Source organism: Babylonia areolata, chromosome 5 (assembly GCF_041734735.1).
Source record: "Babylonia areolata isolate BAREFJ2019XMU chromosome 5, ASM4173473v1, whole genome shotgun sequence".
Taxonomy (NCBI): Eukaryota; Metazoa; Mollusca; class Gastropoda; order Neogastropoda; family Buccinidae; genus Babylonia; species Babylonia areolata.
The window spans coordinates 3,628,676-3,652,476 of NC_134880.1; the positions used below are offsets into that span (position 1 = coordinate 3,628,676).

Here is a 23,801-nt window from a genome sequence, read left to right on the forward strand (position 1 = left end):
AAAACTGATAACACCACCAAATGAACCAGGACAATGACAAATTAAGAAAATGGCTGAAGCATCCCATTAACTGGCATCAGTGTGGCAAATACAATTTCGAACCAGGACAAAAATGACAACGGAATCGTATCACAACGCAAAGTTGGTGCAAAATTTTTGATCTTCCAGATCAAAAGCAGATTTGTTAACAAGACATCATTAAGTTGGAATCCTAATGGAATGACAAAGAGGAGGGAGGGAAATTAAAGAGGTCAGATATCTAGAGCAATGATATAAAGTAGGGAAGGAGAAAAGGAATCAGCCAACCTTTTAAAGACACCAGCTTTTGTCATTTTGACTATTTTTTTTCTTCAAAGAAACATGCCATTTGTCTAAAAGTCTTTCCAGCAAACATCTTTGGAACATGCACAATCAAACACACACACACAAACAACAACACAGAATGCTATAAGCATATGTCAACAAAAAAAGAAAAGAAAAGAAAAAGTCATCAATAAAAGGCACACCTTGATTTGATATTATAACATTAATACAGAACTTTCGCAAGAAAAATAAATCATATCAAAAGCTTTTTCTTTCACAGCTTCATGAGTTGTCCGAAAAACCTGAGAAAAGTTTCCTCTGCTGTTTTTCTTTCCTCTCTCACTGCATAGTTTTTGTCTCAACTGATTAAAAAAAAAAAAAAAGATCTAGTATAAAGTATAAAAATAATCATATATCTATGATTTTGCAAAATATTAAGTACAAATGTTTCATGCAAAACCAAAATTTAACTATAAAAAAAACAACCTCACTAAACAATTCATATGTAAGCTTGTACAAATTCTTACTAGAATACAGGAAGGACAACAGTTTGAAACATACAAAGTTGCACGAAATCCCCAAAAGAAACCACTCTCAACAAAAAAAAAGTCACTTAATCACCTGTAATGAAACATGCACTGCTTTTTTCTCTACAACAGCAGGGTTTATTACAGTTTTGTGTTAGTAAGAGAGAGAGACTAGAGGGAGAGACAGGTGATCAGAGAATGTAATGGTCTCTAACTAGAGGCCAGTTGTAACTTCAAGAGAAGGAGACAGGCTGCCCTTGTGATCATCATGCCATCAAATTCACCCACTTCAGTGCCAGAGAACTTTGTAAAAAGTAATGTACTTGCCCCTTGCTAATGAATTTTGAGGATATGGGGGTAATAAGTTTTTTTTTAAAATCTAGTACAAAAACTATGGTAGATAAAGAAAGTACAAGAGGTCCTTTTGTTAAGGAAAATTATTGTAGATTATGAATCTGGGCTTTTTCCAAAATAAGTTTTATTGTAGATAACTGTTCAAGCATTTGAAAGTGAAGATAATATTTTTTGTGCAACAAAAAAGTCAATTTTCACACCCACAGAATGGTATCTACATAGAAAGCAAACAAAATATGGCTGGAAATAGCATGCCTATTGTCAGATAATAGCTGTAAAAGAAATTATAAAGGCCACAAGTTTATGAAAACAAATCTTAACTTGTGTAGACATGTAAGTGAATAACTGTCCCAACAATGACAATCATAGGTACAGTCAACATAAAATGTTGATAATGTTTTCAGAAACTGAGCAGGCAAGCTTTTAGACAGCTAAGAGCTTTTCCTGTTAGAGAGACACATTCTTTGATGACACTCACTCCCTCAAAGTTGCACCTGGGCTGATAATTCTGTGACAAAAAGCATTAAAACTAAAAGCATGTGTTTCACATTCAGTGCAGGTTCAACCCTGCATTACATGAACATGAACAGTTTTCTATTTCTGGCAGTATGCATTGAAATAACAGTTCACTGATATCCAACTGCCACACCCACTTCCACACCCTCTGACTGGCATTGGACCTGTTGTCTTACATCACTCCTTTCCCTCTCCTCTCCCTCTTCCTACGTCTCTGCACATACTCTGTCAGTCACAGTCACCTGCTCAAAAGTTCTGTCTGGCTGGATAGTCAGATTGAATTAGCATCAAATGGGCTGCCAGCTTCATTCCTGTCACTGTCATTCACCTCCGTGTTCAACACGCTCGATGGCTCACTATGATGATGGAGTCTCCCGTCAGTCTGACGGTTGAGTAGACAGGCATGCTTATCTGTCGGTGTGTGTCCTCATATGGGAGAAGAGGCCAATTCTTGATGCGCAGCACTTCCCACAGGTGTTGCAAGGGAAAATGTCTCCAGAAGTTGAGCCCTGCTTCCTTCGCTCACGCTTCTCCTTAATGGCCAGCGTTCTCTTTTTTTCAAACGTCTTTATGCCACTAGAGCACAGCATCCTACAGCGACAGCGGTCAAGGGCATCAGTTTCCCAGCCTGATTGCCTGACCAGCACAGGTGACTTTTTTTAGTGAGGAGGAGTTGTGCAGTCCCTTCCCCACTCTCTCGCCTACCAACGCTCACAGTCCCACAGGTGCAGATACTGCCATGTGTAGGACGGCCTCGGCAGGTGCAGGTTTTTTCTTCAGAGTTCCGTCTCCTAGGGGGACTTCCAGCCAAGGATAAGAGCTCCCCCTGCCCTTTGGTCATCCTCTTCCGCCTTCACCGCCATTGGGAAAGGTTTCCTCCTCCGCCTGGTCCGTCGGTGGGAGACTTCACATGCGGCAGATAGTACTGGGTTACATGGTACCAGTAGCAAGGGCTATGTCCCTGACCTTGACCTGACTATATGACAACGTAACTGACTTTTTATCTTGACTGAACCCACATATGTTGTTGCTGAGACAGTTATTCACTGACATGACAACAAGTGTTGTGATTGTTATCATAAACCTATTAGCTGTTTTATTTTATTCTTATAGGTATATCATTCTTTTTCCAGCTGTATTTTGTTTGATTTCCTTCTGGGTGGCATTCCATGGAGGTGGAAATAGACTTTTTAATGCACAGAAACTATCATCCTCATTCCCTAGCAAGGGGATAGCACTTTTTTTTTTCTTTTTTTTGATACAAAATTATCTGGCACTGAACTGGTTGATGCAAAGCTTGTGCATAAAGGTGTATCTTATTATCATTAATAATAACCGAAAATCACCACTGGCACTGGCATCCACAATAGAGGAAAGGTATGCTTTCAACTGTCTAAGGTCTCTTTCACCTGTTCCCGTTTTGCCTACTCTTTGTAATGTTGTCACTCTCAATGGCTTCTTCACTTCAGGGTTTGGCACTTTATTCATTTATCTATAAAGATGACTTGCTATCAAAAATATTCTTGAAGCTCTATGTGCATTGTCCTGTTTTGCCTACCCATCCATCCCATTTGACCTGCTTAACACTCTCTGTCCTTTTCAAACATACACACATATACACACACTAATATTTGTGCATAGATACCACTGTTAGCTTCTATGAACACTTGTAATTCTCTATGGGTCTCGAGACAAGGCGAAATGTATCGAGGGTTTTTAGAGAAGTGACTTCCAAGCGAAGATAATAGAATTAATTCTAGGACAAAGCTTTGTCAGTGTTCAAAGCAAGAGAGGCAGACAAAGTTTGCTGTTTCAAACTTACCAGTAAAGACAGCAGGCCATCAACACAAGATATCAAGCTAGTAATGAAGAAAGTGAGCTTTAAACAAACAAATAAAAACAAGCACAGACATCAATCAGGAACAAGCGACAGAGGAACAGGTGAAACAGGACAACACCCACCAACACAAATGACTTCTGCACTTGGACACTTAACTCTTTCCATACGAACGACGAAAGAGACGACGTTAACAGCGTTTCACCCCAATTACCATCATCAAAATAGTGCAAGCGGAAGGCTCTTATACTGAAGAGGTGAATGTTGACAAAGAATACCACAATTCTGACGACGGAAGCTAAAGGCTGGGTCATTCAGACACCCACTGGACATCTGAGGGGTCTGTGTAGAGGAGAAGAGAGGACTGGCCGTACTGAGTGAGTTAACCTTAATCGGGAACAACGTGCAATCAACATCCGTTCTTCATTCATAACACAACTATGGGTCCCAAGCATGACAGAGCAACATACAGCTTGGTGATAATGAACATTCAAATGGTCATGTACATACACATGTACACTGCATGCATGCAAATTTACATATATACAAACATACACTACTCACACATATTCCTCCTGGTAATGACAAGAAGTCACACAGGCACGTACACACACACATGAAATGCATGCATGCATACTTACATTCATATATACACCATATATGTATATATGTAAATCTGCATGCATGCAGTGTACATGTGCATGTACATGACCATGTGAATTTTCGTTGTCACCAAGCAGTATGCTGTTAATGTGTGTGTGTCCGTTGGTTTGTTTGTGTGTCTGTGTGTGTATGTATGTCTAATATCACTTACAGTGAAAAGACGTTAAACTAAAGAACGAACGATTAACACAAATACACAAAAGACTTTCCTGAGTAATAGCAATTGAAATGGAAAGACATAAAACTGTCACAGAGGAGAAAGGTTTTGGTGAGGGAGTGATTGGGAATATAAAACCTGTATTTTAATTCATACGAAACTTTAAGTTTCTAGAGGGCTGTGTCTGTTTCAGGGGGGGAAAAAAAAGAAAAAAAGATACTTTCCTTCACCTCAGTTTTAAAAAAAATATTTCCTCCAAAAGAGTCTGAATGAACAGATGAACAACAAAATGTATCAGATACAATAACACATACACACATGCACACACACATGCATTCACGTGCACAAACACACACACACACGCACTGTGCTTGACAAATGACAGTAATGCCACAAATGGAAAAGGCATGCACAAGATCAAATATGAAAAACAGCCAGGTCATAACAGTAAATGGCCATATTTATCACATGTACAAAATCCATTCTCATGATTATACTTCACTGGCATGCCAAGAAAGAAAAAAGAAACTTGCATATGGCCATGGACAGTCAAAAATACTGCTTCCTTTTTCAAGGAAAATTAAAATGCAAGCAAATGTTGCAGAGAAAAAAAAAAGTCCAGAAAAAAGTGTTTCTTCAATGAGCTAAAGGAACCATGAACTTGGTCAACAAGTTTAAAGTATATGAAGACACTTTGCATCAAACATACAAGTTCCAGACAAGTAAGTGCCAGAAACAAAAAAGTCTTCTTCAACATATGACCAACAACAAGAGGAAAAAAAAAAAAAAAAAAAAAAAAAAAAAAAGCAAAACTGTGCGTCCCAGACAGTTTGCTGTCAGGCAGTACATACAAACATAAAATGCCAGATTAAAAATGCTTAACTATTCAAAAACATAAAAAAAAGTAAAAGATACACAAAATTATGGCCAGTTTATGAATCTTCCAATATTTGTAAAAACCATTGCACATTCATAGAAACAACAACATAAATCAAAGAAAAAATGAAAGCTGACTGATCAACACAGCTTCAGAAAAAGGCAACTGGGTTTCAAGCAAACTAAACAAAGGATTTGACATTTGACTGCACAGGGTCATATCAGGACTGGCCAACTAAATAAAAAAATCAACAGCGTTAACCAAAAAACTCTATCAAATCTGAAAAAACAAAACAAAAAAAACACATCCCCCCCCCCCGCACCCCCCTCCCCCCGACCCACACACATAAAACAAAAATCTCAAAACAAAACAAAAACACAACCGCAAATAAGATCAGGCTGGGCTGAGGATGTCAGCCCTTACCACTGAATGAACAAAGCAAATGACCAAGGAATAAAGTATATCTCTGAACAAACAATGTTGTTTATTGTTGCCTACAGTCCAGCCAACCACACAGGGCCATATCAGGACTGTCAAACCATATAAAGGGTCAACCACATCAACACAAAACTCGCACACACACCAAAAAAACCCCAACAAAACACAGTTCATGACACATTCCTAACCATTCAGCTCCTTAAGGCAAATAAGATTGGGCCATGCTGCAGTCCATGCCAGTCTGCCTAATTCATCATTCCAAGATTACTACAAAAAATTGTAAAAATGGAAAAACCAATGCTTCAAAACCAAACAAAAAAATGAACTAAAAAGGCCATATAGGCAAGTAACACTGCAGAACAGGCAGCTAGTGCCCATCCCAGTGTTTATAATTTCACTACCTAATCACCAGAACAAAACAGCACAGATAGTACATCACTGGCTGCGGAACAGATAGAAAAATGTCAAGGCTTGCTTGAAAAAAGAAAGGGGAATGGACTGGAAAGGTAGAAAAAGGAGACAGCAGTGAAGAAAGAAAAAAAGGCAGAAATAAAGGGAACAATAGAAAAGAGGAAATTTCTAGCACGGAATATCCAGAAGGCGGGGGTGGGGGGGTGGGGATGCTATTTACACTGAAAGACACCCAGTGTCCCCTCAGGGGAGTGATGTATCAGTTTCAGTTTCACTTTCTCAAGGAGGCGTCACTGCGTTCGGACAAATCCATACACGCTACACCACATCTGTTGAGCAGATGCCTGACCAGCAGCATAACCCAACGCGCTTAGTCAGGCCTTGAGTGCATGCTTACATATTTGTGTACCTATGAAAGTGGATTTCATTTTACGTAATTTCGCCAGAGGACAACACTCTCGTTGCCATGGGTTCTTTTTCAGTGCGCCAAGTGCGTGCTGCACACGGGACCTTGGTTTATCGTCTCATCCGAAAGACTAGACGCTCAGTTTGATTTTCCAGTCAAACTTAGGAGAAAGGGCGAGAGCGGGATTCGAACCCACACCCTCACGGACTCTCTGTATTGGCAGCTGAGCGTCTTAACCATTCTGCCACCTTCCATGTAAACATGGAACACTGGTGGGTGACTCATTTTTGTCATTTACTAAAAGAAAGCGCCAGGCGCCACTTGGAATTCTAAACCTTTCATTGTTGCTGAACTCTTTCACCACTACCTTTCTGTGCGGAAGACAGTTCCCAGTACCAGATATTTTACAGCGGAAGCTCTCTAGACACAGGCTTCAGCTCATGTGAAAACAACAAAGTGGAACTATTCACTTCAAATCAGGTCAGGGGGCAAATATTAGTCATTGTTCTTTTGCGTAGGAAACTGGCTGCAGCTGTCAAGCTTAGCTGAAATGTGAAAAATTGTCCTTTTAACAGAACACCTTCATTTTCATTAAAGGCACTTATAGCAGTACACTGTTTAGTCAGTTAAGTTGCCTATGGCAGCAAAGAGTTAAAGTTCAATCAGCCACACAGGATCATATCAGGGCTTCCCCCACCCTCCACACCCCACCCACCCAGTAAATATTGATCCTGAAGGATCCAAAAAACAAAGCGAAACAAAAAACCAAATGAAAAATACCTGGGAAGCAAGGCACAAGTAGAGACCTTTAACCTTCCCCAGCCAAACTCAGGTGTTCATTCACACCTAGGCGGAGTGAGGAAAACGGGAGAAAACTGCCTTCCCCGGGGATGATACACTGACATTACGCTGAAATGGGTCCTGGCACTCTGATTACTGGTAAACACTACATCAGAAGTACAATGCAATGGGTCCTGGCACTCTGATTACTGGTAAACACTACCTCAGAAGTACAATGCAATGGGTCCTGGCACTCTGATTACTGGTAAACACTACATCAGAAGTACAATGCAATGGGTCCTGGCACTCTGATTACTGGTAAACACTACATCAGAAGTACAATGCAATGGGTCCTGGCACTCTGATTACTGGTAAACACTACATCAGAAGTACAATGCAATGGGTCCTGGCACTCTGATTACTGGTAAACACTACATCAGAAGTACAATGCAATGGGTCCTGGCACTCTGATTACTGGTAAACACTACATCAGAAGTACAATCCCTGACCAGCTGTGTCATGGTTCATGAAAAAGAAGAGGAAGTGGGGGGGAGGGGCCATGTGCAGGAAATGAGGTGCTGTCTCGGGGAGGAGATTGTAGCTTTCTGTTTTTCAGTCTGAAACCTGTGCATTGTCTGCATGATTATGCATAAAAAAAATGATTTATAAGAAAAATTATTCTGTCTAAATCTTTCTTCAGCCTGATTTCAGACCACAGTTTACAAATCTCATGCCCATGTCTTCTATTTTTCTTTTTTCAATTTTGATTTTCTGCACCTTTCTTTTGCCTTTCTTGTTGTTGTTGTTGTTGTTGGTGGTGGTGGTGGTGGTGGTGGTGTCAAATTAATTAGCCAACATCATTTAACAGAACTAAGATGCATGCCTTTTGTTGGAAAATTAAAAAAAAGAAAGATGGGTATATTTTGTGAGGTAAAACAATCAGTAAGAAATGACCCACTGAGTAAAAAGGACACTTATTTGCTGCGAGAAACATAACAGATATACCATGTATGCCTTATAAATAAGGCAAAGTGGATGAAGATATAAAACACCACAACAATCAAGAGATGCTGGCCAGTATAATGCATGCACAGGAACAATCACTAACTACAGTCATCAAATGTGGTATAGATACATGAATCATTTCCTTCAGTGCATGTGGGAATGCCACAGTAAATAGATAATGGGTGAAGAAAAAAATTTGGTTATAAGAAGAATAGCACATGGTTGTTGATAAACTTTGCTACTGACAAAGAGAAGAACAGAGAGAGGTAGAGAGAGAGAGAGAGAGAGAGAGAGAGAGAGAGAGAGAGAGAGAGTGTGTGTGTGTGTGTGTGTGTGTATGTGCATGTGTGAAAGAAATAATCATCCTGTCAGTAAAATCTGATTTCATTCACCACAGTCATCTAAATGTTGAACAAAATCTGTTGACTGAAGGGATGTTTTTGTGGGGGGAAAAAACTTCAGTTTTCACACAGCTCATCCTGCCAGGTGGGCAGAGAGAGACTGTCGGAGATGACAAGGTGATTGTGCAAATCCCTCAACAACAAAATGACCAAAGCACAGCACAGGACATCCACCACAACACACACAAAAAAATCCTCAATACTCAGAAATAACATTACCACTTAAGTCGCCCCAAAAATCATACAAAGCTCTGTCGCTCCCTTGACGGTGAGCGAGATTTCGACCTCCTGGAAGCTTTGGACGCTGGTCGCTCCGCACTTCGTCCTGCATGACCAAGACCCTCACGTGATGATCGCACGTCGTTGGCCGACCGAGACAGGTCGTTGGCTGAACGGGTCAGTGAGGCTGCGGAGGGACGATTGGCCGAAGACGAGAGTGGTTGCGGAGTGTCAGCGTCTCCCTGGCCTCTCTCCGCCCCGTCGATGTCGTCCATTTCGTCTCCTTCCTGCGCGTTGTTGGGCGCAGGCGGGAAGGCCAGGTTGCGGCCGAAGCAGAGGCGGGGGAAGAAGAGTGTGTAGATGTAGATGATGACGCACACCCAGCTGGAAGCCATCTTGACCCACACTGCCGCCCAGTTCAGCCCAAAGCGATTGAGGTCCGACTCTCCTGGTCTGAAAACATGGGATACATGATGGGATACATGATGGTGTACATGATGGGATACATGATGGGTGATGGGATACATGATGGGGTACATGATGGGATACATGATGGGATACATGATGGGTGATGGGATACATGATGGGGTACATGATGGGATACATGATGGGTGATGGGATACATGATGGGATACATGATGGGGTACATGATGGGATACATGATGGGATACATGATGGGATACATGAGCATAAAGAAAAAACCCAACAACATTGATGGGGTCTCCCGTCGGTCCGACAGATGAGTAGGCAGGCAGGCTTATCTGTCGGTGTGTGTCCTCATATGAGAGAAGAGGCTGATTCTGGATGCGCAGCACTTCCCACAGGTGTTGCAAGGTCAACAACATTAAACGATGAAAAAAAACCCACCAAAAACAAGGAAACAACAATGGAGTACTAAAATGAAAGAGGTTCAGCTTCAAGGTGGTGTCAAAGCATGACAACTGATCCATGTATCCACCGCACCACACCTGCTGTCAAACGTTTCTTTCTGAAAAGAGCTGATGCCTAACCTTTACATAAACCCAGTGCATTGGTCAGGCACTGAAAGTCACATGAATGAAAAGAAAGACAGGTGTGTGAAGGAAGAGAGAATCTAAGAAAAGGAGAGAAAGGGAAAAGAGACAGAAAAGAAACGAATGAGAACTAAATGCTATTTAACCAGGGTAATGAGATGGTAAATTTTAATATACTGTTTTTCCACCCAGCCCTGGGGCATAAAATAAAAGTAGAATACATATAAATACAATTGAGAGAGAGAGAGAGAAAAAAAAAAGAAGAAAAAAGAGAGAGAGACACACACACACATACACCACACAAACATAAGTGTTTACATGCAAAACTGCATTAATTTTCACTTCCATGAACTCACACACCTGTTGGCACCTGAACCCCCTTTGTGTAGGTATGTATATGCGTGCAGAAGACTGAACTTGCAAATGAAAGATCCTGCACTCTGTATTACAGTTCAGTGGATATGCAAAACAGATCATACCAAGCATGCACACCCCTGAAAATGGAGTTTAGCTGCCAACACGGTCGGGCTAGAAAATAGTCACACACGTTAAAGTCCACTTGTACGTATACAAGTGAATGTGGGAGTTGCAGCCCATGACTACAGAAGTACTGTAGAAGAAGAATAAGAATTACTCCCCTTCCCCCCATCCTCACCACCTACCTGTACCAGTTGGTTAGCTGCATCATGATGTAGAAGGCAGCCAGACAGAAGACAAAGTGAAAGAAGGCGTAAGGATACGCCACCTGCTCCGCTTCATTGTAGATCACTTTCTGACCGCCCAGCAGTGAAGGGTTGTCCCCTGTCGGAGGCCAAGAAACAGAAATGAACACAGCAGTGGCACAGTGGCACAGGTCGGCTACACTCCAAGAAGGGTGCAGTAATGGGGTGGGTTAGAGTGTTTGACGTAAGATTCAATCTGAAGGTCCTGGGTTCAGTCTCCATATCAGTATCTGATGGGTTAAGAATGGAGATCTTTCTTTCTCCAGTCAACACTATGTGCAGACCTGTTGAAGCCCAAAATTCCTTCAAGTGTATGCAGAACATCTAAATATTAGGTAAATCATCCAGTAATCCATCATTTTTCCCAAACATTTATGATCAGTACATCAACAATATTTTCCTGAACAGTTTATGATTTGTACAAAGTATACCACTTCACAGTTTGTTGATCAGAGAAGCGTCACAGACAACTGGAATGAATCCCATTACTGACAACATTATCTCCCCTGCTATAACCATGTCCCCTGCCGAATGGGCTGTGGGCTCAAGTGGGAAGACTAAATAGCTTAGATTTCCTGACTCTCATGGCATATTCTTCCACACAAACAACAGGATGTGTGATGTACTATGTGTAAACTGCACACATCAATCCAAATTCTGTGTTTAGCTCACGACCAAAAACAAAAGAAAAGAAGAAAAAAAAAAGATTTTTTTTCCAATTGAAACATACCGGAATGTGACTGCTCACCTGTTGTGCAGTCGTGGCCATATTGGATCTGCATTTCAATCTTTAATATCTAAACAACTTACTGTTATATGTTTTGATCTGTTGAATTTTAAAACTTTTCCCATCTTTTCCAAGACTTTACTGCTCTGATATTTCATAAACAAAAGACAAAAACAAAAAAAAAGCTATGTGGCATATTAAATGATTCAAGAACAACAACAATAAATTTGGAGGCAAAATAGTGTGATTCATCCCAAATTTTATTTACTCTTTTTTTCAATTGCAGACAAGAAACTGAGTGTCACAATGTCCTGTATCGAAAACTTATTGAAACATTATTTTCATGAATCTGGAAACAATCTGGAAGCAACCCAAAGAAACTTTTGCTGATCCCGAGGAAAACGATACAAAATCTGGCAGATGTGCACCCAAATCAATGTCATATGTGGAAAGAACTCTTTCTTTTCTATCTTTAATCAAAATATAATGCTGACAAAAGTACTTTCAAAGAAAGCGAATTAGTTAACATTTACGAAGGACACACCCACATAAGCAAACATCCATGCACACAAATATATATATCTGCACAAACACACAGACAAATGAAAACGGGTTATTACACTGACTCACTTTTCACCACCATCACATGGAATGTGTGGAAATAAGATTTTTTTTCCCCTTTAAGTTAAACCAAATTTTGTGATGACAAAGTATTTCCAAAGTCAATCTATCAAAGATGATCAAAAAAAGCTTCAGAGTCAATCAAGTAGGCAACACTTACTTTTCTTGATAATACAACAGCAGCAAGCACGTCTTTCCTGCAATAGAACAAGAGGATAGATATAGAACAAGGACAACAGAATCATGGCTCAAGTCATTGATCACATGGCTCAAGTCACTGATCAAGTCACTGGTCACATGGCTCAAGTCACTGATCACATGGCTCAAGTCACTGATCAAGTCACTGATCACATGGCTCAAGTCACTGATCAAGTCACTGATCACATGGCTCAAGTCACTGGTCACAGTCACTGATCACATGGCTCAAGTCACTGGTCAAGTCACTGGTCACATGGCTCAAGTCACTATCACATGGCTCAAGTCACTGATCAAGTCACTGATCACATGGCTCAAGTCACTGGTCACAGTCACTGATCACATGGCTCAAGTCACTGGTCACATGGCTCAAGTCACTGATCACAGTCACTGATCACATGGCTCAAGTCACTGATCACATGGCTCAAGTCACTGATCACATGGCTCAAGTCACTGATCACATGGCTCAAGTCACTGATCACATGGCTCAAGTCACTGGTCACAGTCACTGATCACACGGCTCAAGTCACTGATCAAGTCACTGATCACATGGCTCAAGTCACTGATCACATGGCTCAAGTCACTGATCAAATCACTGGTCACATGGCTCAAGTCACTGATCAAGTCACTGAGTTTCACGTGTACACAGATGGCTCTGCAACCAACACTGTTGCTGACGGAGGAGCAGGAGTGTACATGAAGTCTCCTGAGCACCACACATCCACAGCAAGGATACCCACAGGAAAGTACTGTTCAAACTACGCAGCTGAGGTTCAGGCGCTCATGCAGGCCGCTTCAATGGTTCACGACTCAGAGAGCGAATGCCCACAAGTTGTCTTTCTGACAGATGCGTTGTCTGTCCTGGAAGCCCTTGCAAGAGATAAACTTCCTCGTCTCAAGGAGAAACTACAAGAAGTTGCCCAGCAACGACGAGTAGTCCTGCAATGGGTTCCAGCCCACTGCGGAATTCCAGGCAACGAAATTGCGGACCAGCTCGCCAAACTCGGAGCGAAAGAAAGACAACCAAACAACAGTGTTAGCTTCGCTGAAAAGAAGACCCTTGTGAAGGCAGCACTGCGACCACAAGCCACAAGGGATGCATATCACGAGCTTGAACGCTGGCAGCAGGTAGCAATTATGCGCTTACGCACAGGACACTGCCGCCTCAACGCGCACATGTTCAAGAAGCTGAAGCTGGCACCATCACCGACCAGTCCCTGTGGTCTTGAAGACCAAACACCAGAACATGTTCTGCAGACTTATCCCCTCCACCAGGGACTGAGAGACACCGTGTGGCCAGAAGCGACCCCACTACGCACCAAGCTCTACGGCTGCAGACAAGACCTGGAAGCCACGACGACATTTGTCTCGCAGGCCAGCCTGACTCTGTGACAAGTGCGACCGAAAAGAAGAAGACTGATCAAGTCACTGATCACATGGCTCAAGTCACTGATCAAGTCACTGATCACATGGCTCAAGTCACTGATCAAGTCACTGATCACATGGCTCAAGTCACTGATCAAGTCACTGATCAAGTCACTGATCAACTGAAGTGAAGAGAACTAGTCAGTCTTTTACCCTGAATAAAACTGCAGGCACAAACACACTAGATGCATCTTTTCTGTCCATTTTACTTGTAATAAGGAGAGACCATTCTGGACATACCATTTCTTTTCTTTCTGTTTTTGGTATTGTTTTTCATGAGAAAAGACAACAAAAGCTCAAAGAAAACATGGGTATGCAGGCATGTTTCTGAAAAAAAACAACCCCAAAACACGGATATCTGTTTCTGGTATGTTATTTAAACACGTTGATTTTTATAATTACTATATCATTTTTTTAGTGACAGTAAACTGGGATAACAAATTCATCTGCAACCACAACCAGTTTCCCCAGATAATGCCTTTTCATGCCGACCCAAAAATACATGGTCACTACCTGATACAAGATTACTTTATCAACCTTGATGCAGAAATTGCATGAAAAAACTGCTGAAACATTACATTAACAGAGAAACAGTAAGAAATAATTGCTAATAAGACGGCTAAAAACATTATAATAAAAACATTATCTTTGCCATCACAATTATCATAATTTCTAACAAAGAGAAAATAGAAAGAAAGTAAAAAAAAAAATAATAATAAAATAAAAAAAGGGAAAGAAAAAGAAAGAAAGAAAAAACAAAAACAACAACAACAAAAAAACATACCATGAAAACTGTTTTCCATCATAAAAGAATATTCAATGAACAATGTGAAAATAAAATATTTTCACTTATCTCACAAAATATCATTCTTCTTAACTTGAAAGAAAATGTTATAACAAATAGATGGTTTGAGCCGTGGCAAAAAGCTACCTGTATAGATGTGAAACAGATGAATACACACAAAAGAAATAGTCAATTTTTCTATCACCGCCAAAAATTCATGTTCTGATATTGAATACTATGCAGAAGAATTAAACTGTACCCTGTCTACTTTTAGCATTACAAAACTTTTATTTTATTTGAAAGAACAGTTGAGAGTTTGATTACTAAAACTGAAAGTCTTCTGTTCTGTTTAACAGTGTCAATTCTTTTCCATGGTGTTACACAAAAGTGTCACTGCATGTTGGGTTTTAATTTTGTTATCTTTGCAATAATATATTTCAGGAGGAAAACATCAATATGAATAAGGTATCATGTGAGTTAAAACAAAACAACCCCCCCCCCCTCCAAAAAAAAAAAAACAACCCAGAGAAAAGAACAAAAATTTTCGAATGCATTACTGTGTTAACTAATATAGCTACCACCTTGTGCCGTATGCCCAGTTTGTGCGCTTCGGTAGATGTTCTGACACTGAAAACATAGACAGAAAAGCATGGCATCAATGAAAAATATAAAGACTGTCAGTAATGGTATGTGCGTATGTGCATGCTTGTGTGTGTGTGTGTGTGCACACAAATATATGTGTGTGTGTGTATGTGTGTGTGTATGTGTGTGAGTGTGTGTGTGTACACACATATACGTGCATGTGTGTATGTGTGTGTGTATATGTGTGTGTGTGTGTGTGTAAGTATGTGTGTGTTTATGCCCATGTGGTCTTGCAAGCCCTCATTTGAGTGTTTAGTCTGTGGCGGACGCATTTGTGTAATATCTTATTCATTTCTCTTTTTAAACAAAAGTTCAGTCTGTCGCCACTGAGAAGTGGTTAGCATCATGGGCCGACAGCTGGGAGAACGTGTGTTCAAGCCCAAACAGACCTGAGATTCTTCATGAAGCCCATGGCTGGCTTCAACCCACAGCTGAGCAAGCTATGGACTCCAATGGGAAGACTGCCATCACACAATCCTGGGTCGTCTGTTTCACAGATGTGTCTTTGGAACTGCTGCTGCTTATTTCCTGACCAATACTACAGGTGGCTGTTTCTCTCAAGACTGGCTGATGCTGGGATAGTTTGTGAAAGGAAACAGTGTGGTCACATCATGGAGTCCCAAACCTAAATGGACCTCCTTAGCAGCATCGTAAAAAAGAGAAAAAATATTGTGAGCTACTGTCTTCAATGTCAACAGATTAACGAGGGACTGTTGTTAGGAAGTAATGGCAGTCTCCACTCCTGGGGAGATCTTCACTCAGTCTGGCTCCATTAATTAGTGATTATTGTTGTCAGTATGGGGCTTAGTAGGCACATGTTGAATCACAACAGGCACAACTGAACACAACTGAAATGACTCAGCAGCAAGGCAGGATCTTCTCTATAGTGTGGTCTCCTGGCAACCTAACATTCCCTGTGGACTGCCATCGCCGGGACTGCAGCAGATGAACCTGGGTGTGGCTGTGGATGGGGGACTCGGAATCAGCAGTGTGGGGGCTTATAGCACTGAACTGGTGTGAGTGACAGGACAGCAGGCAGTCTTTCCTGATAATTTCAGCACCAGAGAGGACACTCTGAAAAGTATTTGTGCTGTTTTCTGCATGTTCACACACATGTATGTGTCAAAAAAATGTAAGGGTAATCAAGACATGTGCATGTACAACAGGCAGTTTACAGACTTGGCAGGTCATACTGATGTGAAGAAATGCACAGAAAAAAACAAAAACAAAAAAATACTAAAACTGACCTTTTTTTTTCTCTCTCCAAACTGTCACATGAGGGCACAGCCGGAAATACTGCATTAGTTAGTTCCCTTGGCTTGTGGTTAATGCACATGTCAGAACTGTGAAACTGTTTTAACTTGGCTTGTGGTTAGTGCACATGTCAGAACTGGGTAACTGTTTTAACTTGGCTTGTGGTTAATGCACATGTCAGAACTGGGTAACTGTTTTAACTTGGCTTGTGGTTAATGCACATGTCAGAAATTGGTAACTGTTTTAACTTGGCTTGTGGCTAATGCACATGTCAGAACTGGGAAACTGTTTCAACTTGGCTTGTGGTTAATGCACATGTCAGAACTGGGTAACTGTTTTAACTTGGCTTGTGGTTAATGCACATGTCAGAACTGGGTAACTGTTTTAACTTGGCTTGTGGTTAATGCACATGTCAGAAATTGGTAACTGTTTTAACTTGGCTTGTGGCTAATGCACATGTCAGAACTGGGAAACTGTTTCAACTTGGCTTGTGGTTAATGCACATGTCAGAACTGGGTAACTGTTTCAACTTGGCTTGTGGTTAATGCACATGTCAGAACTGGGTAACTGTTTTAACTTGGCTTGTGGTTAATGCACATGTCAGAACTGGGTAACTGTTTTAACTTGGCTTGTGGCTAATGCACATGTCAGAACTGGGAAACTGTTTCAACTTGGCTTGTGGTTAATGCACATGTCAGAACTGGGTAACTGTTTCAACTTGGCTTGTGGTTAATGCACATGTCAGAACTGGGTAACTGTTTTAACTTGGCTTGTGGTTAATGCACATGTCAGAACTGGGTAACTGTTTTAACTTGGCTTGTGGTTAATGCACATGTCAGAAATTGGTAACTGTTTTAACTTGGCTTGTGGCTAATGCACATGTCAGAACTGGGAAACTGTTTCAACTTGGCTTGTGGTTAATGCACATGTCAGAACTGGGTAACTGTTTCAACTTGGCTTGTGGTTAATGCACATGTCAGAACTGGGTAACTGTTTTAACTTGGCTTGTGGTTAATGCACATGTCAGAACTGGGTAACTGTTTTAACTTGGCTTGTGGCTAATGCACATGTCAGAACTGGGAAACTGTTTCAACTTGGCTTGTGGTTAATGCACATGTCAGAACTGGGTAACTGTTTCAACTTGGCTTGTGGTTAATGCACATGTCAGAACTGGGTAACTGTTTTAACTTGGCTTGTGGTTAATGCACATGTCAGAACTGGGTAACTGTTTTAACTTGGCTTGTGGTTAATGCACATGTCAGAAATTGGTAACTGTTTTAACTTGGCTTGTGGCTAATGCACATGTCAGAACTGGGAAACTGTTTCAACTTGGCTTGTGGTTAATGCACATGTCAGAACTGGGTAACTGTTTCAACTTGGCTTGTGGTTAATGCACATGTCAGAACTGGGTAACTGTTTTAACTTGGCTTGTGGCTAATGCACATGTCAGAACTGGGAAACTGTTTCAACTTGGCTTGTGGTTAATGCACATGTCAGAACTGGGTAACTGTTTTAACTCATTCAACCCTGCGCCCCAGCAGCGCTCTGACTGACATCGAAATTTGTTTCATCAAAAATGTGTTTACGTTCCTACATGTGGACAAACTGCAAACAAAGGGAACTAACTTCTACAGTATTTCCAGCTGTGACCACTGTTGAGGAAAAACTAGTCAATTTCTGTATATTTTCTTCGTTTTTCTGCATCCCTATGACTGGGAACCTGCCCAGAGTGTAAACGCCCTGGGGGTTGAATGGAATAATAAAACTTTTTTTTTTTTTTTACACAATGGTCAGACGCAGAGTTCAATGAGTTATAAAGGAAATTTTCTTCCTAAAATTATGTTTAAGTAACACACTTACTGTGACCCACTAGTGCAGACTCCGGCAGGGGTCTGATTCCTGTCCTGTGCAAACTACCACCTGCCTATGCGGAGAAAACAAAAGTAGCTACGGCCGATAACCTCCTGAAGTAGGTTACCTCCCCTGTGTATCCCTGCCTAGCGCCCTCTTTTTCCAGCAGCCACCTTGACTCCTGATCCTGTGCTGTTCATACGGCTAAGTTTTTTCGTATTTCTGTCTGTCTATCAATTCTTTGACACTTATGTTTTGTATCTGACACAGACTTGTATCAGGTCACAAACTTAGCTCGTTTGGCCAATCGAGCTAAAATTATGGCGCAATCTCGATCGCTAGGGCCCTCTACCTACAGGTACAGGTACAGTATTTGGGGCAGAATCTGACGAAAGAGCTACATCCACCCAATCCAGCAGCCCGACCCAACCAGCACGCTCACCCACCTGGCGTAGACTGCCATGATGAAGCTGATCAACAGCCCAGCATATGCTGACACCAGGTCGCCTTTGGGGAAGGCGGGCTCGGGGCGACACCTGTAGGACACGTTCTTCATCGCCTCGTTCTCCATGTCCACCATCACCTGTCGGGAAGGGGGGCCCACTGTGGGGATGGGGGCCACTGTTGCCATGGTCACGCTCTCCCTACTGGCGTGCTTGGCTCGTGCGGTCAGAGTGTCGATGATGTTGTCGACTGCCAATGGAGACAACACCATGTTTGTTAGGAACTTCGTCTTCTCTCTCTCTCATGATAATCATCTATCAATCCGCTTGTTCCTGTTGTGGTCAAGTCATGATAATCATCTATCAATCCGCTTGTTCCTGTTGTGGTCAAGTCATGATAATCATCTATCAATCCGCTTGTTCCTGTTGTGGTCAAGTCATGATAATCATCTATCAATCCGCTTGTTCCTGTTGTGGTTAAGTCATGATAATCATCTATCAATCCGCTTGTTCTCTTCCAGTGAAAGGAGGCAGGTACACAACAGTGTCGCAAATAACAGTAACAAACAAGCAAATAGCCCCACAACTAACCACCTCACCTCCTGTCAACCCAGCCCATGCACCTCCCCCTGCTCCCTTCCACACACACACACACACAAAGCAAGCACAACTCTCTTTCACTGTTCTTTTTGCTGAACACCCAAAACTCACTTTCCTCGGGAGGCTCACTGGTCAGTGCTGACCAGGTTAGGTACACCACGTACAGGCTGATGACCGAGGCTTGCAGCAGGCTGGCGTTGGGGTTCCCTGCACACACAGCCGGACAGGTTCCAGTCATGTACCAAAAGAGGGTCCCGGGTTTGAATCTTGGTAACGGCGCTTGGTGGATAAAGGTCAGAGTTTAATCTGATCTCCCAGGTCAACAAATGTGCAGACCTGCTAGTGCCTGAATCCTCTTTGTGTGTATATGCACTTGGTGGGATATGGAAACAAGCACATACCCAGCATGCACCCCCCACCCCTCCTCCCCTGAAAACTAAGTATAGCTGCCTACATGGCAGGGTAAATAAACAAAACTGCATAACACGTAAAATGTTACATGTCTGTCTGAGTGTGTATGTGTGCGTGCCCGAAATCTGATTGAATGGCACAGGAAACGAATGATGAGTGCCAAATGGCAGCCGTCAGTCAGCTCTACTCAGGTGAACAGCCTGTTGTGCAAATGACCCCGAGTTTGTAAAGTGCTTAGAGCTTGGTCTCCGACCGAGGAAAGGCTCTCTATAAGTATCCATATCATTCATTCATCATTCATTCAAACAAAGTCATCCATACTGATTGATATAATAAAACATGATAACAATAACCACTGCTGTTTTATGTTTTATCATCTTGTTTGCAAAGTACCACTTGTATTTATGTCAAATTGAAGAAAGCCTTCCGCAGGCATAAGTCCTTTTGGAAAAAACAAACAGACATTGATACAAAATTCAAGAGCATAATACATATGTGTTAGCCATGCCTCTCCTTCTGCCAGATGTCTGCTGAACAGATTATTTATCTCCACCAATTAATAACCTTTTAGCAATTAATGAAAATATTCATCCATAATTCTAAGCTGATTTATTTGATACTTTCTTATACATACTTACACAGTAACTGGATGTGATGTTCAATTATTGTGAATATCTGAATGACAACATTTCTCAATAATATTCAATGTTATGTTCAGACTGTGTATTTATCATGGGTGTATGGTATCTCCTGCATTCTGTTATTTTCATATTGTGTTTGCTTTTCATTTCAGCATAGGGATCAAGATTAATACTAATCAAGAGCAATTTTCTTTATGTTACCTTTTGCTTTTCATTTTCAGGTTTATCGCTAAAAATGCTGACGGATGAAAATTGAATAAAAATATTCACTCATGAAAACTGAATAAAAAAAAGTGTTATTTTTTTCATTGAAGCAGAATGGCTCTGCAGACCCCAAATGTTTTCTGGGTAGTAACTTCAGAAACTGGACAGGAATCCAAATTGTTTCAGTCGACTGATCAGTTAGGCTGTGCTACACCGTTCATATGTTACCTGCTTTTTCATTTACTGGTACAATTTCTGCCACTCTAAGGCTTTCAGCCAAACTCACTCTGCTATCAAGCCCCAGTGCATAAACTTGTTCAATCAGAATCCAGTCAGCCAGCTCTGCTTACAGTCCCAACTGCCATCTTGCTTTGCATGTTCAATCTTTATTTTTTTCATTGTTTTGCAGCCAAGTTTGCTCCTCTGATTTCTCTATTTTCACACCATAAATTTATCCCCAACTCAAAGGCTGCTTTTTTCTTTTCAGCCCAAAGGGCAAATCATGATAATGTTCACTTTAAATTGGTCAACATGTGTGATTTTTGGTTTCAATTCCATACAGTGGTGAACATCAACAATGTTGAATCAAACAGCAGTAAGTATGAAGCATGTCAGTGTTACTATTCAGTTTGATTGTGTGGCTGTATTGTGATCAAGTGTGTTGTCAAGTACTGAGTTTGTTGTGAGAGGTGACACCAAGTGGTGGTCACACTTCAGTTCTCAGACACACATACAGGGCACATGTAATCAATAAGATGCAGGGGTCAGATTTAAGTTGGAAAAAAGTTTCACTTTATAGGCTTGAAGTTACCATAGTTATCTACTGCCCAGTTCACAATACAGGTTGTCTGTAAGCTTTGAAAATAAAATTCAGATTGATTGTGTAGATTAGTTCTGTTAAACTTTAACAGTGATGAGTATTATTGCAATAATGGAAGACAAAGCCACAGGTACATAACACACACACACACACACCCACACACATCCCCTCACATGCACATCCCCCCTCTCACACACACAGACATCCCCCCTCTCACACACACACATCCTCTCTTTCACACACACATCCCCTCTCTCACACACACCCTTCACTCGTGTTGGATCCAGACCGAGCCTCAATGAAATAAACTGTTAATGATCTGGAAGTACAGCTTCAATCGGGAGACTCACAACCTTTCACTGGTATGAATGCTATGGGTTTTTTTTTTCCTACTATGTATAATCCAAATTTGGTATTGCAAAACAACATATTTTCAGAGGAAGTGCCTGTGCCAAAGTTTACCACACACACACACACACACGCACACACACAGAGACAACCAAACACTGGGTTATAACATAGACTCACTCTGTTTACACACACACACACACACACACATGCATGCACATACGCACGCACACACACACACACACACACACACACGCATGCACAAACACAACACACACACAACATACACACACACACACACACACACACACACACACGCCACACACGCACGCACGCACGCACAAAACCCCCACTGACTGGACTCGACACAGGGGAGGATGGTGATGAAGGCCATGAGGAGACAGAAGCCGGTGTTGACGCCCAGGAAGACACGGTTGGTGGTGCAGTCCTGCAGGGCGTAGTACCAGAACAGCATGACCATCCCCAGGATGCAGATGACAAAGAAGATGGTGGAGCACAGGCCTGTGGCTGAAACACAGTTCCCTCCCTTTCCACTGCGTTCTGCTTCTGCCTGAGTTTGTCTGTTTGCTTGTTGTTGTTTTTCGTTTTATTTTACATCCCTGTTCATCTTTCGATACTGCAAATGTACTATCAGTATAAAAGCATGTTGTATATTTCACAAAGTGTAGCCATTAGTTGATACATGTCTTGTGAAAAAAAAAAAAAACACCACCACCCACACACACACATACATACATTGAGATAGACAGAGAAACAGACAAGCAGAAAGACATATATATATGTGTGTGTGTGTGTGTGTGTGTGCGCGTATGTGCATGCGTGTGTGTGTGTGTGTGCATGTGTGTGTGTGAAATTTTACAGAACTCAGTCAAACCGTTTACTAAAGCATGCAGAAAATGTGTTGTTGACCTTTGTGTGCATTTAGAATGCCAGTGAAAGTCAATAATCATCTTTAATCAGTTTCATAAGGTTTTCAAACGGGACTGGTCCAAGTTGCAACAAAAGCTGGTCTTGCAGTTTACAAGTATTTACTAGCTGCAAGTACACACACACACACACACACACACACACACACGTGCGCGCGTGTACACACACACATATATACACATTAACAGACTAACAAAAACATATATATATATATGTATACCTATAAAGCAACTGATCGAAAATATACTTGAAAAAAAAAGTAAAATGGAATAAATAATAAAGAAACAAAAATGAGTTTAAAATGTTTCTGACAACACATCAGCATGGAGCATTTGCCTAGTTGTAACACATCTCCCTAGGAAGCCAGAAAATCGTATTGCATGAGATCAGATGCCACACCCACCAGTACTTTCTCACCCTGCATTGAGAATCAAATTCTGAAGAAAAAATCCACTCTGATGAACATGTGTCTGGGTGTGCGTGATTGAAAGCATGGCTGGATGAGTGGGTTCCGCTCAACACTCGGCTTATATCACAGTTTGACATAAGTTTTACATTTGGGCCAACAGCAAAGTGAGAGCTGTATTATCAATGGTTTCTCCAGTCAATGGGAAATCATTTACAGCTTGGTCTTTTGTGAAGGACTATGACTCTCAAACTAGGAGGCAAAATTGCACTGGTTCTTAGTGCTGCAGCCTTGTGGGCTAGTTGGCCTCTGGGAACCATCCCAACGCCGACTGTCCTAAAACCCTCTTGGCCAAGAGAGTGGGGATGTAACTTGGGCAAGACACTCTCCACTATAATCAAATTCTAGCCCAAATAGTCGGAACAGCAGTTGCCTCCTCTGCTGTCCTGATGGTCATAGTCGGACATGACTGACTATCATATATATATATATATAAGGATGAGTGGGTTATGGGAACAAGAACATACCCAGCATGCACACCACTGAAAATGGAGTGTGGATACCTATATATGGCAGGGTAATAAACAGTCTTTCAAGTTAGAAGTTACATGTCTGTGTGAAGTGTGTGTGTGTGAGACTGAAACCTGACTGAAAGATGCAGGAAACGAATGATGAGCACCTAAAGGCAGCTCTACCAAGGTAGGCAGCCTGTTGTGCAACTGACTCTGTGTTCGTAAAGCATTTAAAGCTTGGTCACTGACTGAGAATAGGTGCTATAACAGGCATCCATATCTTTGTCATCATCAGTACATGGGAAACAAATGATGAATGCCTAAAGGCAGCCGTCAGTCA

The 23,801-nt window shown here is 41.5% G+C and overlaps 1 protein-coding gene across 1 annotated transcript in view; it reads right to left on the reverse strand.

The window, feature by feature from the left end:
• Positions 1-4,299: 4,299 nt before the first annotated feature.
• Positions 4,300-23,801, reverse strand: part of LOC143282321 (serine incorporator 5-like) — a 29,052-nt gene continuing 9,550 nt past the window's right edge. The window contains exons 7-13 of the mRNA XM_076587924.1: positions 21,953-22,123; positions 19,283-19,378; positions 18,575-18,821; positions 14,963-15,008; positions 12,138-12,174; positions 10,570-10,708; positions 4,300-9,347 (exon numbers count right to left, since the gene is read on the reverse strand). Coding sequence (XP_076444039.1) covers positions 8,915-9,347; positions 10,570-10,708; positions 12,138-12,174; positions 14,963-15,008; positions 18,575-18,821; positions 19,283-19,378; positions 21,953-22,123 — 1,169 coding nt within the window. The 3' untranslated portion in view covers positions 4,300-8,914. The remainder of the gene's footprint in view (positions 9,348-10,569; positions 10,709-12,137; positions 12,175-14,962; positions 15,009-18,574; positions 18,822-19,282; positions 19,379-21,952; positions 22,124-23,801) is intronic.